Source organism: Symphalangus syndactylus, chromosome 9 (assembly GCF_028878055.3).
Source record: "Symphalangus syndactylus isolate Jambi chromosome 9, NHGRI_mSymSyn1-v2.1_pri, whole genome shotgun sequence".
In the NCBI taxonomy this organism is placed as follows: domain Eukaryota; kingdom Metazoa; phylum Chordata; class Mammalia; order Primates; family Hylobatidae; genus Symphalangus; species Symphalangus syndactylus.
The window spans coordinates 97171679-97188789 of NC_072431.2; the positions used below are offsets into that span (position 1 = coordinate 97171679).

General features: G+C 39.8%; 1 protein-coding gene across 18 annotated transcripts in view; it reads right to left on the reverse strand.

The window, feature by feature from the left end:
* BBS9 (Bardet-Biedl syndrome 9) overlaps positions 1-17111 on the reverse strand; it is a 517916-nt gene that overhangs the window by 459161 nt on the left and 41644 nt on the right. For 17 of the 18 annotated variants that reach the window (XM_055293460.2, XM_055293455.2, XM_055293456.1 and 14 more), the window contains exon 5: positions 12355-12468. In XM_055293460.2, coding sequence (XP_055149435.1) covers positions 12355-12468 — 114 coding nt within the window. Of the gene's footprint in view, positions 1-6517; positions 6539-12354; positions 12469-17111 lie in introns of those variants that run through there. The other variant, XM_055293466.2, reaches the window with a different exon arrangement.

The window sequence follows — 17111 nt, forward strand, 5'->3', positions numbered from 1 at the left end:
TGGGCAGGCATACTGGCTGAGCCCAAGACTTCAAGACCAGCCTGGGCAACATAGCAAGATCTTGTATCTACTTTTTTTTTAAAAAAAAAGACAGAGTCTCACTCTGGAGTGCAGTGGAGTGCAGTGGCTCGATCTTGGCTCACTGCAGCCTCTGCCTCCTGGGTTCAAGCGATTCTCCTGCCTCAGCCTCCTGAGTAGCTGGGACTACAGGCACATGCCACCACGCCCAGCTAATTTTTGTATTTTTAGTAGAGGCGGGGTTTCACCATGTTGGCCAGGATGGTCTCGATCTCCTGACCTCGTGATCCGCCCCCCTCAGCCTCCCAAAGTGCTGGGATTACAGGCGTGAGCCACCACACCCAGCCTCTATTTTTTTTTAATTAAAAAAAAATTGAAGAAAGAACCAGATGGTGGTGTAATGGTGATAATTTCTAATAAAGTATTTCTTTTCCTTTTCTTTTTTTTCCAAAGGGTCTGACTTTTAATCTCATGAAGTATTAAACAGGCTTTTTTCCCATAAACCACATATTTATTATGAAAAGAAGGCAATAATTCAACAGGGCTATAAGGCACAAATTACATGATGAGAAACAATGTTTTAAATTATAGGCACATCATAATCCAAACAACATAATTTTAAAAATAAAAATGGGGCCAGGCACAATGGCTCATGCCTGTAATCCTAGCACTCTGAGAGGCTGAGGCAGGCAGATTGCTCGAGCCCAGGAGTTGAGACCAGCCTGGGCAATATGGTAAAACCCCGTCACTACAAAAAATAGAAATAGCCAGGCACGGTAGCGCACATCTGTAGTCCCAGCTACTCAGGAGGCTGATGCAGGAGGGCTGCTTGAACTCAGGAGGCAGAGGTTGCAGTGAGCTGAGATCGTACCACTGCACTCCAGCCTGGGTGACAAAGCTAGACCTTGTCTCTAAAACAAAACAAAACAAATAAAATAAAATAAAAGTAAAAATGTATTCAGGTCAAATTTTTTCAGCAAAGTACTATCTATGAAAGGCATGTGGTTTATCAGATTAAGATTTCACCATGCGTTCTCAAAGACTTCTCCCTCCCTTATAAAATATTTTCCCCTCTGGCTATGGCCTTAATTGCACCTACCTTCATGCCTAAACCCCCCTTTACAAAGCACCTTTCCTTTGGGATTTCCATTTCTTCTCTATGGATTCCTCATTCCAGTGCAACATGACCAATGTTCCTACCCTTCTGTTAAAATTATTCTCCCTAAAATCACCAATGACTTGCAAATGACCAAATCCAACATTTTCTTTCCAGTACTCCAGCTGCTTAACCTCTGAACTCTCAAGTCCTTCAGTGCCTCTTGGAATCTCTCCCTTCCCTCTCCTTCCATGACACTATGCTCTTCTGTCTCTAAATTTATATTCCTTAATCTCTGTGCTAGTTCCTCTTCTTATCCCTACCCTTAAATTTGTCATTCTCAACAAACATAGTCATAGTACTCTTGAAGAGCACTATATCCTTCTCCATTAAAGATCAGCTGGTAGCTAAAGAAGATAATTGTCCCTTACTGAGGGCTTTATGCTGTAAGTTAAAAAGTCAATTTAGTAGCCTAAAAATAGCAAGGTTTTTAAAGCACTATAAAGTCTGAAAAGTAGTCTTGAGAGGAACAAACTATCCCAGAAGGAATTTGAATGGTTCAACCTTTGGGCAACGAAGGCTAAAGACCATACTGAAGACCATAAAATTGAAACTGGGAATTGCTAATCTCTGGATTAAAGAGGATAAAAATGAAGGGCTGGAATAAAAAAGGTAACAGCATACTCCCCACTCTCATTTACTCCCCTCGCCCCCGCCCCTCCCCCCACCCCACCCCACCCCCACCCGCCACACACACACACATATTCACTCACCTACAGGGAGCTGCTCTAATCCCAGGGCATCGTTTTGTACATATTCATCTCTATCATGATTTACCTCATTATATTATAGTTAACTCTTCATCTTTATTACTCCTAGATTGTGAGCTACTTGAGAACATAAACTTTTTTCTTTTTTCTTTTTTTCAGACAGAGTCTCGCTCTGTCGCCCAGGCTGGAGTGCAATGATGCAATCTCGGCTCACTGCAACCTCCACCTCCCGGGTTCAAGCGATTTCTCCTGTCTCAGCCTCCCAAGTAGCTGGGATTACAGGCACCCACCACTGCGCCCAGTTAATTTTTTTGTATTTTTAGTAGAGATGGGGTTTTACCATGTTGGCCAGGCTGGTCTCGAACTCCTGACCTCAAGTCTCCACCCACCTCAGCCTCCCAAAGTGCTGGGATTACAGGCATGAGCCACCATGGCCAGCCCATAAACTGTCTTTTCTTTATCTGTCTATTCCAAGAAAACTAACACAGTGCCTGGGCACTCAGAATTCTTAGTAAATATGCATCGAATGGATGGGGGGATGGACAGACGGAGGGACAAAGAGAGATGATGTAAGGGAGGAACAACACACCAGACTTGCTTCAGTCCCTGAAAGTGCCCAAGCACCTACAACAAACCAACAATTCCTTCCCAGTGTCCCTGTTACACACTTGAAAGATTCCTATATATTATAAGGTTCATCATCTTTTCACAGCCAACAAGGCAAATTTAGGGTAACTGAGGACTTTGGGTCAGTTACTACAGGGACTCTAAATCAGACGATGAGTGAAGGAAATTCTAGCTCAAATATCTTGATACTACATAGACTACAAGAAGTATCTTATGTTACTAAGTTAAGTATATGCAGCTGTTGACCTTAAAACAATATTTTTTTCTTCACCACTGGCTTTCTGTGAATCAATAATATTTTGAAATGGTAAGTTTGTCTTAACTAGGTAAAATACCATATTAACAACCATTGGAAATTTTAGTAACACAAAGAAACAAAAGTAAGTGAAAATCTGGCAAAAATATCATTTTGTTCTTTTTTCAAAAACAAGTAGAGTTCAAATTACCAAAACAAATAAATTCCACCAATATTACTAATATATCTTAAATCTATTAAAATCTACCTTTTCAAAATTGATTTAGTATATGTCCAAACTAACTTGTTTGTCTATGCTTATGCTACTCACTAAATTTTGCAAGCATTAATTTGTCAAGAGCATAAAAAACAAAGATAAACTAATATTTTATTAGAACCCAAAATCACATATTCCTTCAAAAAAGCAGCTTGGATTTAAATTTTAAAAAACAACAAACATTGTTAACTTCAAACACACTTCCCCTCTGCAAAAATAAATAAATAAAAGCCCAATACAACCAATTAATATTATAATTTTTGGAGGAATTTTTTATTTTTTTGGACTTTTCTTACAAACCAAAGCACCAACCAGAAAAATAAAACTGAAAAAGCAAACATATGACCCAGAACTTACTTAACATATTTCCCATAATCTATGAAGAATCAAAGATATGCACTTAACTTTAGCGAAACCAAACTACACTCCATTCTGATAGGAAAGTTTTTTCTGAATTGGGGAGGAGGTAAATTCACTCACGGCCCAATCAAGGAGGCAGTTTAGTGTGACTAATACCAGAAGCTTCCAGATGCAGACAGGCTGGGTAGAAATCCTCCCTCCACCACTCACAGTTACTTTTTCAACCTGTAAAGCTCTTAGAACACTGCCTGATACAAAATAAGCATTTTGCAGACATAGGGCTATAGCACACCTCTAGATCACTGCAGCTTAGCATTACCTGGAATATTGTCAGAAATTCAGAATTTAAGGTCCAATTTCAGACTTACAAGAGTCAGAATCTGCATTTTAATCACGATCCCCTTATAATTCAAATGCAACTTAAAAGTTTAAAAAAGTTAAAAGTTTGAGAAGCACAGCTAGAAAGCACTTTTATATTATATTGTTATCTGTTATAATTAACTGTCTTTTAAAAACCCACCCTGTTGTGCAACTCGAAGAAGTTACATTTATTTTTAATAAAAGGCAAAGCATTATCATGGGATCAACATTCCTCCATTAGTGATTTCTTGCCATACCTTATTCTAAGGCAGCAGCAACTAAGGCCAAAACTTATAGAGGATTGCCATCTAGTGTTAGTTCATTTTGACGCACACACAAAATACTGCACCCCTCTTCTCCCACTGCCTTTCCATACTTTAAATAACACATTTGCTTAAAACTGTGTTGGGTTTTAGTTTTGTTTAATTCTTTTATCGAGACATGACATGATTACCAAACAATAATTCCATAAGATGCCATATGAAATAGAGGAAAGTAGAAAACAAGGATTTTTAGGTTTCTTTTTTAAATAACATCAACTCCAGGGAAGCTTTCCAATTAAAAGAATCACCCACTCGCTCCTGGAAAGGTGCACATTAAATACACATTAAAGACATCAGGCTTAGAAAGTGGGCTTTCTTATGAAATGTACAAGTCTTGGAGTCTTACTTTCTTCTACCTAAGTTCTGTACTTTTCACAATTTATACAGTATTTAAGGAATAAAGCTACTTTCATATTGGAAAAAAAATATTTTACAAGTGTCTGACTTAGTAATTCAACCTCTCCACTCTGTCCTAAGGAAATAATCAGAAATGTAGATAAAGATTTATGTAAAAAGATGTTCATTCATAGCTTTGTCAGAAGCATCGGAACCAGAGCAACTCCATCTTCAATAGTGACTGGGTAAAATGAGGCTGAGACCTACTGGGCTGCATTCCCAGAAGGTTAGACATTCCAAGTCACAGGATAAGACAGGAGGTTGGCACAAGGTACAGGTCACAAAGACCTTACTGATAAAACAGTATGTGGTAAAGAAGCCAGCCAAAACCCAGCAAAACCAAGATGGCGACCAAAGTGATCTCTGGTTATCCTCACTACTCATTATTGCTAATTATAATGCATTAGCATGCTAAAAGACACTCCCACTAGTGCCATGTCAATTTACAAATGCCATGACAACATCAGGGAGTTACACTGTATGGTCTAAAACGGGGAGGAAACCTCAGTTCTGGGGAAATTGCTCACCCTTTTCCAGGAAAACTCATGAATAATCCATCCCTTGTTTAGCATTTAATCAATAAATAATCATAAAATAGCCAATCAGCAGCCCTCAGGGCTGCTCCGCCAATGGAGTAGCCATTCTTTTATTCCTTTACTTTGTTAATAAACTTGCTGTCACTTTACTCTATGAACTTGCCCTGAATTCTTTCTTGTTTGAGATCCAAGAACCCTGTCTGGGGGTCTGGATCAGGACCCCTTTCCAGTAACATTTTCCTGGTGAACCATCAAAGAACAATACAAAGGAGACGCTGACCCAAAGGAAATAGACTGCAGAACCCATTGGCCGACTTTGGTCAAGTGGTGGATTAGAGGCCCAACTTAGAAGATTTAAAGTCTCTACTACGACAGAATGGGTTAAATGCCCCTCTTAATAAAAAGTAAGGATTCTCGACAAACTTGGGTTCGAGACCCAACTTAGGAAGGTTAGAGTCCTTCTTAAGATTTAGGGGGTTAGAAGCCCCTCTCAGTAAAATCCCTTTTGGTTAAAAATGAATTTGGCATTATGGGATGTTAACTGCTATTCTCTTTGGATTAATCTGCCTTGCACTCTTTGCTGATGGCTGTGGGGGGATTAGGCATGTACAGGATCACCGGACATGGGAAGCTTCTTTTCTCCCCAAAAGCAGAAACTTGAAAGCTGATGGGACTGCTGGAAAAGATTCCTTAGCAAATGACAAGCGACCACCTGAACTTTTGTTTAGTGTCACTGCAATGCGTGGGTCTTTCTCTAGCTTCCCCTAAGCTCCTCGTCTTCCCACCCCACTGCAGGCATGCTTTTCTCCCTTCGTTTTCCTCTCTCACTCTCTCTCTCTGTGCAAACTGCTTGTAGGAGTGGTAAAAATCACTACCTCTTGCAATATTTTAATTAATGAGAAAAAGGATTTGTGAGGCTGGTCTTAAGCTATAGCGACTCCGGGGAACTTTCTGCTATAAATGTTTTTTACTGTATTCTGTCATAAAGAGGGGTACCTTAAGATTGAACATGGGCTTAGGACACATGGGCTTAGGACTGTTCAAGCTAGCCCAGCAAACTAGTCAGCTACAAACTTTGCTGCAGGTTCCTGAAGCAAACAAACAAAAAAACTGGATGAGGTTCCCCTCTTGTCTTGTTTTATGTCCTTGGGAGCTTGACCTTTTAAGTACATGGCAGTACTTTCTCTTGTTCTCAGCCATCTGGAGGACAGGAATTTTGCAGTTTATGTCAGAGCTCTAAAAATTATCTCAAGCAGTTAAAAGACTTTGCAAGCTCAAAATTGACTGCTCTTGGCTCTTTATGGGAAGGGCAATGGAAACTGTCCAGTGCTGTAGCTTAGTAACTAAGGCTTATTGGTGTCACCTGTGAGGTTACTTTTGGTAATGTTTAAAAGCCAGAAATATTGTCTGTTTGGCCTGGTTAAAGTAGGGTAATAAGAGGTTTATAAGGAATTTTTTTTAAGGAGCACTATGGTTAAAAGTCAGATTACTTAAAAGCAGATATCCAAGTTACACATACATTTTAAAGGTCTTTATGTTTTTTTCCCTCTTCCTGGATTGTGTTTTTCTGGAAAAGAGGTTTTTTTCTTCTCAGTCAACTGAATTGTTTTTCTCCGTTTTGTCTTCTTGACATTCTTGATGCACACGAGAGGACCTAAGATAATATCTAACAGCTTGGGACACCTTGGGAAAAATGAAGGAGGTGCTGCAGACCCCATTTTGGGGGGAAAAAAGACTTCTGTTTCCCTCGTGGAACCCTAAGAATTGAAAATAGATAGATCCCTCTCATATTTTTTACTTTTGGGGGTATTAGAAATTACTTCACATTATGCAAGAAATTTCATGTGTAAAAACTATGTAGGAAATACACTTTTGGGGATAGCTAATGGAAGTTATGGGAGGACACTCAGCTCTTTCCATGTTTGGATCAGAGAAGCATGCTCTTGGCCACCTAGAAGGTATGGAAATGTCCCCATCCCCTACTAAGAGACAAGACTCCCACGGGAGATGGGCTGATACCCATCCCTTTTTTGGGATCCAGGATCTGGTATAAAAATGGAATCCTTAATTTTGGGGGATCTGTTTCGCCTTCCACCTATACCTGTTTATTAGGGCTAGAAACTGAATGCTTTAAAGGGAAACTTAGAAACTGGCAAATGAAAAATCTTACAACTATTGGATCTTCTTTTGTCTGTGTATTTATATGTGTTGTGTGTGTGTGATGTTTATATATATATATATAAAAGTTCTGATTAATTGGTTTAAAAATAATAAGCACTTAAATATTGTCAAAAAATTAAGACTATAATGCCTTTTAGTTCACGTGACTTAAGTAATCTTTGGGAAATAAAAACACAGCTTTAAAGATTATTAGTAAAATAAAGACACTTGGTCTAAATTAGGCAGGTCAGATATTAGGTTTGATAAATGCTTTAAGGTCATAAACTGCTTCTTTGACTCCTGAAAATTGTTCAACTTAACTGCTGTGGAGCCATTAGATTTTAAGTAAGGCCTGGTTACATGTGCAGTTAGCCACATCCCCTAACTATACATGAGAGTCAGGCCTTATCTGTGCTTCTGTCTGGGGCCCTAGGCTCCACACCTAGTACATAATTAAAATCATGTACTTACCAGATTTTTCACCAAAAGTAAGTTTCTAAGAGTTAACAGTGTAACATGTAATTGAGACTACCAGAGAGTTTTATATGCAAGATGTGTCAGGAAAATGAAATGTGCTTTTGAAAAAAGACTATAAGAAGGCATGGGAATGTGGATTTTTTTCTTTTTGCCTAGTTTAGAGAGTTAAAGGATTTTGTTTTGTTTTGTTTTGTTTTGTTTTTTGTTTTGTTTTGTTTTGTGAGATGGAGTCTCGCTCTGTCGCCCAGGCTGGAGTGCAGTGGTGTGATCTCAGCTCACTGCAAGCTCCGCCTCCCAGGTTCACGCCATTCTCCCACCTCAGCCTCCCGGGTAGCTGGGATTACAGGCGCCCGCCACCATGCCCAGCTAATTTTGTTTTTGTATTTTTAGTAGAGATGGGGTTTCACCATGTTAGCCAGGATGGTCTCGATCTCCTGACCTCGTGATCCGCCTGCCTTGGCCTCCCAAAGTGCTGGGATTACAGGCGTGAGCCACCACGCCTGACCAAGGATTGTTTTAAGTTAGATGGGAAAAAGCCGAAGGTTTGAATAAGTTGTGGAAGGTTGGTGAAAAATTAATCTTGTAAAAGAAAATTCTGTGTGTGAACATATCGGCTAAAGTTAAAGGTGTATTATTCCGTTTTTCCATAAATTGAACATTGGAATAAAAGCACAACAGGTTTTTCTTAGAGCACTGATCTGCTTTTTAACAACAACAAAAAAAAAAGGTGTAAAGGGTTATATGCAAGGTTTATAAGAATCTTATCTTATGATCAAACTAAAATTGGATAGATTTGTCTATAAGGTTTTATTAAGAATTGGTTGACATCAATAGTGTACTAATGCAAAGGTGAAAACTGGCTTTCTGTCTCGAACAGGATTTTCAAGTTATATTAAAAATGATAAAAGATTTGGCTGGGCATGGTGCCTCACGCCTGTAATCCCAGCACTTTGGGATTTCCAGGTATAAAGAAGTATATAGAAATGTCTCACCTATTATTCTCTAGAGGTTTGCTAGGGCTGTTAGGTTCAATTTCTCATATTAGAAATGTCCCGCCTATCCTTTAGTTCCACCTGCAGGAGGCTCCTTGCACCCTTCTTGCACTTCGTCCACTCTGGCAGCTCCCCTGAAGGAGAGCTAAGTCCCTCTTGGCATCAGCATGCTAGTACAAATCCCACGGCAGGATCCGCCCTAAGCCATATGAGGTGACCACAGAATCGCAGATAGGACCCACTCACTCCACACAACTGTAGTACTTTGTACCATTCACACAAGCAGCACCGCAAGTAGGAGTGCTTGTGATCATTCACATGCACATTCAGCCCCCTGAATATCCCGACCACCAAGGAAATACTTTGTCACCTTTATGACGTTTCTTACCTCGCTCTGTGCACAGAGTTACCTGGTCACCATGGTATGTGAGGATCCTTTTTCCCAGGTTGCCAGCCCGGGTTTATTTGTCACACCAGGTGGATCCCCAGTCTCTCACTCTGAGGCCACCAAAACAAGGCAGTGGGACATGTCTCCCCATGAGAGGCAACTGGAGACCTGTTCTCCAGGGGAGAATAGGCTCCCATACGGGCCACCAGATTGTTACAAACAAATGCTTCTCCCTCGGTGCCAAAAAGAAGAACTAGTGCTCAAAGAATTTTTTCGGCCAGGTGCAGTGGCTCATGCCTGTAATCCTAGCACTTTGGGAGGCTGAGGCAGGCGAATCACAAGGTCAGGAGATCGAGACCATCCTGGCCAACATGGTGAAAACCCCATCTCTACTAAAAATACAAAAATTAGCTGGGCATGGTGGCATGTGCCTCTAATCCCAGCTACTTGGGAGGCTGAGGTAGAAGAATTGCTTGAACCAGGGAGTCAGAGGTTGCAGTGAGCCGAGATCACAACACTGCACTCCAGCCTGATGACAAAGCGAGACTCCATCTCAAAAAACAAAAAAAAAAATTTCTCAGCAAGGCAATTTTACATCTATAGAAGGGTGCAACTCGCAGATGGGGCAATGGTGAGAGTACACCTGAACAAGGGAGGGGAAGGGATTCTTATTCCTGACACAGTTAGCCCCTACTGCTGTGTTGTTCCCCTATTGGCTAGGGTTGGACCACACAGTCTAAGCTAATTCTGATTGGCTATTTTAAAGAGAACAGGGTATGAGCCAGAGTGGCGGGGTAAGCAATTTGGCAGGAAAGACGGTTATGGAACAGGTAACTAAAGGTGACTTAGGTCAGAGCAGGTGACCAGGGCTGACTGAGGTCAAAGCAGGCAACCAGGATAAGTCAGGACAGAGCAGGTGACCAGGGGAACAGATGTGAACTACTGATTAAAACTGGTGGAAAAGGCTATTTACTGAAACTACAAGGAAGTTAAACTTTAAAATGGAGGACAAACAACTGAACATACTGACATACTGATTCTTTGAAGAGAAATTTAGAACTCACTGTATCCAACAGGGTTAACTTGATCTGATAATAAAATAAAAAGTACACTGCAATCTATATAATAGTGGTCCCCAACCTTTTTGGCATCAAGGACCAGTTTTGTGGAAGACAATTTTTCCACAGACCAGGAAGGGGGAAGATTTCAGGATAACTCAGCACATTACATTTATTGTGCACTTTATTTCTATTATTATTACATTGTAATACATAATGAGATAATTACACAACTCAACACAGTGTAGGATCAGTAGAAGCCCTGAGCTTGTTTTCCTGCAACTAGATGGTCCCATCTTGGCATGATGGGAGGCAATGACAGATGATCAGGCATTAGATTTGCATAAGAGCACACAACCTAGATTCCTGACATGCACAGTTCACAATAGAGTTTGCGTTTCTATGAGAATCTCATGCAGCCAGATCTGACAGGAGGCAGAGCTCAGGCTAATGCAAGCGATGGGGAGTGGCTGTAAATACAGATGAAGCTTTGCTTGCTTGCCTGCCGCTCACCTCCTGCTGTGAAACCTGGTTCCTAACAGGTCATGGACCACTACGCGTCTGTAGCTTGGGGGTCGGGGATCCCTGCTATATAACATTTGATGTGATCTAAAGAACCACTGTTATGCTATCAAAAAACACTTTTATTTGGCCAAAGCATTTTTTTCTCATGTCATAATTTTTTTATGATGTATGGAATTTAGCAATTTGCTTTTTGGAGATTCGGTAGGGAAAAGTGAATTGAAAATAGCTAATTAAACAAGGGAGGCCTAGGTTCCCTAATCAGGTCAGATATTTTTTCAAAGGACAGTAAAAATCAGTTCTAAAAGCTGAGGAAGCACTTCACTGACAGACTCTCCCCTCATCTAAATTTCTCTCCATCTAACTCTAGATACCTCCTTATCATTCAAGTAATCCAAACATTCCTGTTACTCAAGCAGTCCTCCAACCTAACCAAGTGTTTTGTTTCACATCACTTCAGTTACGCAAAATATTTATTTGCACATCACCACCAAAAATATCCCTGATGCTGCTTGGTATACCCAAATTCAACTATTCCTTGTCTTTATCTGTATGTATTAATACAAAAAAACTGAGTTCACACAAATGAATAATACTTCCAAAATGAAATCATTTTCTTATGTTGCTAAGGAAGAATACAATGCAACAGCTAAACAATAAACTCATAAAACATGAGTCCAGGAAGAGCTAAGATATTATAAAATCCCTAGTTACATGCTCTGCAGGTGGCACAGGAACATAGATACATATGCACACAGTCACACAATCACACAGGTAAGTGTCACCACCTGGCTTCCTATCCTCAATCCAGCAACACCAGCTCCTCTACCACCCTGTCACAGTGCACAGAGAGAAGTTGGTTTGGAAATAAGAGCCTTCCCATGCCAACAGCAAGAGTGTACACAAGCAAGCACCAAGCCTTGGTGAATCTGGAAGCTCTGGGACTGAGTGGACACAATGAAGGTGGCCTTTGTGCTAATTAGAAAAAGACACCCCTCTGCCAAGGTGGGAGGAACCCAGTCTCACTGAGCCAGTACTAGATAAAGGTGATGCCTTTGTGAAACATAGAAAAAGCACCCCTTCTTCTGGGTAGATTTACTCCAAGCCAGAAAGCATGGCTCGATGAGCAGGATCAAGTCTGTATTTCAGCCCCACATCCCCCGCTCTTCCAGCTGCCCTGTGCAGAAACGACCCACATGACCCTGTGCAGCAGCCCCAGATATGGGTAGGGTGGAGAGAGGTGTTTGCAGCTTTATCCTGCCTGTAGCAGGTAGAGCAGTGACTTCCTGTCAATGAGGTCAACCATTTTTTCCACTGAGAGAGACAGTCAGGTACCACAGTTCCATCACACACAAAAAAAGCTCAGTTTCAGTCAGCTTATATATAAAAGACAAAATCTGCAGAAAAGGCAGTTTTAGAAATGTTTCTATAGACCATATAAAAATGTGCTGGTTATATAAAAATCAAAGACATCCAATGTTTAAAGTTTGTTTTTTTTCATTATTTTGATTGGGTATTTGGTCTCCTAACCAAGTACTAACCAGGCCCGACCCTGATTAGCTTCCAAGATCAGACAATATCAGGCACATTCAGGGTGGTATGGCCATAGACTTGCTTGAGCATTTGGATACAAAGGTTTCAATAAAATGTCTATTTTAACTCTTTCTGAGAGTCAAACCACTTAATCCTCTGTTTTATATGACCAAATATTCTAAATCTGTCACTTGAAATAGCATACTCATGATTAAAAGCAAATTACCTTTTACACCACCAAATGATCCATAGGTCATATTGCAGGCTGTTCTCTGAAGATTATGTTCATACATCAATTTTATCTGATATTGATTCCCATGTTCCACATTACCCAAGGTTCCTAAGGAAAAAAATAAAAGGATTACTTTGTATTTGTGTACACTAAAAAACATTAATTTGTTCTCATCCACTACTCCAATTCTAAGTAATTTTAGGGAAATTATAATGGTAAAGCACTAAAATATTATGTATTGTGAAAAATTAGCATACTGATGATACACAAAGCCAGTACAGTTAAAACAATTTACATCTCAGCTAAATTACACCATTAGACAAAATACTACCCTGGGGACACTTTATATTCTATTTTTATTGGACAGAATATATCTGAGTAAAGTGTAATTATTTAAATAACAACAAAACCCTCTAATTTCAGATCGGAAATAAATAAGTTCTCTGCATTTATAAACACTAATAGAGCAAAGAAATGACTCAAAGTGTCTAAGAAAAAAAAACCCCAACACTTTCAAGCAATTAATGTTCCTGCCCCAACTCTCAAAATATTCAAGCCCCTAATTATATTCTAATTTAATTGAGAAATTTTCTAAGCTTCCCTCAACAATAGGAAAATGTTTTTTATTTGAAGTCTACCAAGAAGAATCTCCTTCCAAACACAGAAAAATACTCTGCATTTAATAGACTACATGTGCTTCACTTTCTAGTTCTTTCCAAATGAGAAAAGAGTATTTATCTGTATTTTATACATATAGAGCAAGAACATTAGGATTAAAATATGTGTTGGAAAGAAAAAGGATTCAGAAAGCAATTTTTTCCATAAAGAAGCATCATTCATTAATCCAAAATGTAAAAGTTAAGGAAAATTTTAAATTATCATAAAGCAAATGCAATAGTTCTCAAACTGGGTAGTACTCAATCACTAAAAATATCTAAAAATACATGTATGTGTACTTATTTATTTATAAATTTATATAGGAGCATTTATTTGTTTTGGGTTTGTTTGTCCAGAAGAATTTACCAACATACACTGAGATCGTAAGAATATATTTTTATTTCCATTTTAGAATTGAAGCACCTTAAGTTCAAAAAAAATTTACAGAAATTTCCCCAAAATCATACAGTATTCAAGGTAGAAAAGTGAGTATTCAAACCAGACTTTTAGAACCTAAACCAAATCTTTAGAACCAGGCATTAGGTATTGTATCCTGCTGCCCAGTTGTCCACCATGTAACAACTTTCAGAGAATGTGGTCCTCGCACCCAGTAAAGATTTTACTGTCCATGGATCCTGTCAACGACAATTTCCCCAACAAAAACAGCTTCAAGAATATGTCTTTTCCACTGCAGGGTACCAGAATATGCCACCTCAAACAGGACTCTTTGGCATATGGATTATTTTGAGCTAAAGGACATAGGGAATTAGCCAGAAAAGCTCTAAAAACAAGTCATCATCTAAAAAAAGAAATCTCCATTTATAAAAAAATGTCTCCCTCCCTTGTACCAGGAAGAGGAGTACCCTTAGCTCTTTTCAATGGAGAAGGCCTCAACTTAAATCACCATAACAAACTTTACTAAGCAACCCTTGTTTACCACACTTTTTCTGGTCACCTTCCCATAACTTGCCTTCTGTGTACAGAAGCCCAAAACCCATTTTCTTTTATTTCATCTAAAATGCTATGTTAGCCCAAGGTCCAACTACCCTTTTGAGTCACTCCTTATGGAATATTCCTATGTGTACATGAGCAATGCATATGTTAATAAATTTCTGCTTGTTTTTCCTGTTGTTAATTAGTCTTTGGCCAGTCTAATTTATAGAGCCCCAGCTGGAGAACCGAAGATGAGTAAAGATTTTTTTTTCCCTCTCTTTTGCCTTTCTCAGCCTGGCCAATCATGGTAGCTGACATTCAGCCAATCATAGGCAGCCAACTGATCAGACCATGTTCAAGTAAGGTAAATGCTAAGCTGTCAAGAATGAAGCTGTTTCTGTACCTCACTTGCATTGTCTGTCCATAAATGTTGCCTGCTCATGTTGAAAAGCAGAGTGCTCTGAACCTCCTCTGGTTGTGAGGGCTGCCCGATACCTGAGGTATTCCTTGCTCAATTAAAGTCCGCTAAATTTAAATTGTCTTAAGTTTGTCTTTTAATAGTTAAAAGAGGAAAAACTATCAGGGGAGGATTTCTTGAAGGAGAATCATTTCTACTCAGTTCCATGGCCCCCACAAATGGTTAATTAACAGTGGTTTTTTTTGTTTCTTTTTTTAAAGACAGAGTCTCACTCTGTTGCCTAGGATGGAGTTCAGTGGTGCAATTTCCACTCACTGCTCTGACTCCTGGATTCAAGCAATTCTCCTGCCTCAGCCTTCTGAGTAGCTGGGATTACAGGCGCCTGCCACCACACCCGGCTAATTTTTGTATTTTTAGTAGAGACAGGGTTTCACCATGTTGGCCAGGCTGGTCTCAAACTCCTAACCTCAGGTGATCCACTCGCCTTAGCCTCCCAAAGTGCTGGGATTACAGGCATGAGCCACCGCACCTGGCCAAAAATAGATTTTATATACCAATAGAATAAGAAACAAAGATAAAGGCTTAAATTTGCCTGCTGACCTTGATGGAGGATGAAGGCTTTCTGGATTCTAAATGGTAGTAAAATCAGTGAGGTGCCAGGAAGCTGAGGAGGAATCACAACCAAACCAGCCACACGCGTGAGGGAAACACATACGGTATTAACCTGAAGAGAGTTCTAGCCTCCAAGAAACCAGAAAAAGCAGCTCCAGGAGTCACCTGGTTTATCCCTACAGAAATTTCAAATTTCATTCTGAACTGTTAAATCAAGTTTAGCCTAAAGCTGCCTCCTTACATATTTTAAGTTCAGCCTAAAGGTTTTTCTGTACATAGTGAACTATAACATAAATGGAAGTGTAAACAGACTGTAACCTTCCTTTGTGCCAATCATCAAGTTTTGGCCAAAGGCGGCCAACTGATCAAACCATGTTCATATGGGGTGAATGCTGAGTTGTAACCAATCCAGCTGTTTCTGTACCTCATTCCATTTCCTGTACATTTCTTTCATTTTTCTGTCTATAAATCTTCTACTACATGGCTACACTGGAGTCTCTCTGAGCCTACTCTGGCTCAAGAGGCTGCCCAACTCACAAATTGTTCTTTGTTCAATTAAATGCTGTTAAATTTAATTTGGCTAAGGTTTTTCTTTTAACAGATGGTGTCAGAAGTGGGATCCAAAGTAGAGCTTCTAACAACCGCCAGGAGAGCTGAGAGACCAAGCAAGGTGCCCACTAGGCCTATTGTGTCCATTGCTCTCTCACAGCAACTGGGGATCACAGTAAGTTCTCTCTCAGATTCAGAAGCTCCACATTTTTGTGTTTTGAGCTCTCCAAGTTTCTTTGAGCAAATTTCTGATCCAAACGGGGTTTGGAAGTCATGAAAGAAACTGGACTGGGTCTAGGATCAGACTGGATCTGACAATTAACTGTCTTGTATCCAGTTGGGGGCTTCTTTTATCTGACTAGGTCAGAAAGAAACTGGTAGTAAATGGAAATATTGCAGGGGGTATAAAGTTTAGCTCTTGGAAATTAGCAGAAATTTCTGTGTTCTACCCCTTTTGTTTCATTTTTCTTGCACACTTAGGTAGAGAAAAATCATTGGCTAGGTTGACCAAGAAGGTCTGAGAGCCAAAGCCAATATTTGAGGTAAAAATGGGAACCTTAGTTTCTGAAGAACTGAGTACCTTCCAGCTTATACATGCTTAAGTGTTAGGCCCCAGAAGCAGCAAAGTCTAACAGAAATGGCAAAATATTACTAAAGATAAGTTACAAATGTGGAATGTTCCAAATGAACAACACTGCACCAAAGATGTACATTTGAAAATGAAGGCTCCCCAAATAGTCTCATCTAGGGATCCCTATTGACCTGTGGAAGCTTCTAAAATTTTTCAATTTTTTTTTTTTTTAAGATGGAGTCTCGCTCTGTCGCCAAGGCTGGAGTGCAGAGGCACGATCTCAGCTCGTTGCAGGCTCTGGCCTCCCAGGTTCACGACATTCTCCTGCCTCATCCTCCCGAGTAGCTGGGACCTGCCACCACACCCAGCTAATTTTTTGTATTTCTTAGTAGAGATGGGGTTTCACAGTGTTAGCCAGATGGTCTCGATCTCCTGACCTCGTGATCCACTCGCCTCAGCCTCCCAAAATGCTGGGATTACAGACGTGAGCCACTGCACCCAGCCAAATTTTTCAATATTTTTATTAAAAGACTCTTTGTAAAAGGTAAATAAAAAGCTTAAGCAACTAATTGATAAGAAAAATTAAATGTGCTAATCTTTTGGCTTAGTTACTGTCCTGACCCAAAGGTGAAAAGAAAGCTATGGTAGATAAAGTGTTTATAAAAGGCAGGCCCTCAGGCAAAATAGGCTTGCTTCTTTTTCAGATGCAACCATGCTCAGTCCAGGCACAGAGGATGCTTTCTTCACCCTATTCCTTAACGGGCTCCACTCTGAACTCAGTAATTTTAGTTAAGAAACAGTAGCTAAATTAAGAACACCTATTGAACTAAAATATGCCTTTCTGGAATTTCATTGGCTATCTTGAAACCCTTCTGTAAAAGAAATTTATATCTATTAAGGAAATCACCATTTTTAAGGATGTCTGCCTGTGTATATTAGAAACTCTTCACATTGTTTTAAATTGGCATAAGTCATACCTTTGATTAAGGTGCCTTTCTGGCCATCTTAACT